At 41.3% G+C, this 2172-nt stretch overlaps 1 protein-coding gene across 1 annotated transcript in view; it reads right to left on the bottom strand.

The window, feature by feature from the left end:
• The window catches only part of FLT1 (fms-related tyrosine kinase 1), a 168521-nt gene that overhangs the window by 45354 nt on the left and 120995 nt on the right, over nt 1-2172 (bottom strand). The window contains exon 14 of the mRNA XM_011999979.1: nt 432-538. Within this exon, the coding sequence (XP_011855369.1) occupies nt 432-538 (107 nt within the window). The remainder of the gene's footprint in view (nt 1-431; nt 539-2172) is intronic.

Raw genomic sequence — 2172 nt, forward strand, 5'->3', positions numbered from 1 at the left:
GATGGTCTCGATCTCCTGACCTCGTGATCCGCCCGTCTCGGCCTCCCAAAGTGCTGGGATTACAGGCTTGAGCCACCGCGCCCGGCCCCTCCTTTTTATTTCTTAGCAGAGAGTGAGGGTTAGGAAATAAAGGTTTCACAGGTCCCACGTTGACTTTAAAGACTCTATTAACATATTTTATATCAAAAATACCTTCTGTCCCTGAGAAGTATTCATCAGTTCATTGTTATGGCTTTTCTGTTGAACACCCCACCTTGTGGTTAGAGACAGTCTGATGATTTATTTTCTTTCTGTGTTCACCAGGTCAGAAACAGGAATGAGAGGAAAGGGAGAGAAAGAGGGTCCAACGTTTGTTTGCCTACTCTAGACATCAGATCAGGCATTTTATAATATATGTAAAAAGGAGCATAGAACATCATCTATGTTCTTACCCTTTTCATTTTTCGGATAAAGAGGGTTAATAGGAGCCAGAAGAGAGTCGCAGCCACACAGGTGCATGTTAGAGTGATCAGCTCCAGATTAGACTTGTCCGAGGTTCCTGGAGAGAAAAAAATCACAATAGTGGTGCAAAAAAGAAACTCCCAAACTCAGAATCTTTGTGGTTTTATAAAAGAGGCTCAGTTTCCCTAAATGGTTTATCATAGCGAACCCAATCTGCTGCCACAAAATCAGTCTCTGGGACAGATCTCTTACCTACTGAGCCAGGCAATATACATGAACTCACATAATGAACTCACATAGAAAAGGCTTTCCAGAAATTTTGCTGTCAACTTTGCAAACTTTGTAATTCCAGAAATAGCTAAATAAAAATCAGAGGAGAAATTAAAAATGGGAAAAAATTAAGGCAGGAACAAAAGCCTATTAAAGTGCTAAATCTGGAATATGTTACATCTCCCTAATGAGTTTTAGAGGAAACTCTAAAGAAAAAGACAAAATAATGACATAAAAGGGCTCCTTTGGGACTCACAAAATTCTTCGAAGTAGGTTTTAAAAATAAAAATAAATCCAGGACTGCCACAGTTGCCTGTTTGCTCCCTTTGGAACAGCCAGCCCAAGTGCCCACATCCCACTCCCTGTGTCTAGGGCTCTGTTTCTGACTTCATCAGCCAGACTGGGGGGCCTGAGATAGAAGAGGCAATTGCTAGACCTGAATCCTTCCCAGTCACCTTCTCTATCAGAATCACAGAGATCAAAAGCTGAGCACTATTCCTCCAAGACCAAAAAGAAAAGACTTAAAGTATTCAAGTCATGCCTCCAGAGAGGGAACTCTGGAATTTGTAAAGAAATGCCTCCATGGACCAGAACAGTATTAATTCTTGTGAGCAATTTCCCAGGAATTCTAAAGTAATGCCTTTATCCTTTAACTTAATTATAATGAGACAGAAGTGGCTGGGCGTGGTGGCTCGCATCTGTAATCCCAGCAGTTTGGGAGGCTAAGGCAGGAAGATTGCTTGAGCCCTGGGCAACATAGCAAGACTCCTTCTCTTAAAAAAAAAAAAAAAAAAAAGATGTGGTAGCACACACGTGTAATCCCAGCTACTCTGGAGGCTGAGGCAAGAGGATCACTTGAGCCCAGGTGTTTAAGGCTGAAGTGAGCGAGCTATGATTGTGCCACTGCACTCCCGCTTGGGCAACAGAGCAAGACCCTGTCTCAAAAGGGAGAGGGAGAGAAAGAGGGAGAGACAGACAGATAGATGTTTATATTAAGGAGGGCAAAGGACAAGTGAAACTTTCTTTTTAGAAATAATGATGTGGATGACGATCTAATTTGCTGAGCACTTATTATATTCCAAGCATGCAAAACTACCCTATGAAATCGGTAGCAGTAATACTCCAGTTTCATACATGAGCACTTCATCTTCGGGGCTTTTTGTTTCAATGCAACAAAGATGTATTGAGTTGTACTAGAGGCAAGGTTAGGGGCTGGAGGAGATAGAAAGATTAATGAGGGACGGTTGCCACTCTCAAGGAGCCCATTCAAACCTAACCAAGAGACTTAAGGCAAATACAAAGAAATTAGATTTTAAAAGATTTGGTGGTTGAGAGAATCTAATATATACTACTATCTAATAGTAATCTAATAATACTTTTTTGAAGAGGTGGCATTTGAAATGAATTTTAATCCACAGAGATGAAGGCAGGGGAGGGTATTATAGGCAGAGGAAACAGTAT

This window comes from Mandrillus leucophaeus, unplaced genomic scaffold (assembly GCF_000951045.1).
Source record: "Mandrillus leucophaeus isolate KB7577 unplaced genomic scaffold, Mleu.le_1.0 Scaffold61, whole genome shotgun sequence".
In the NCBI taxonomy this organism is placed as follows: Eukaryota; Metazoa; Chordata; class Mammalia; order Primates; family Cercopithecidae; genus Mandrillus; species Mandrillus leucophaeus.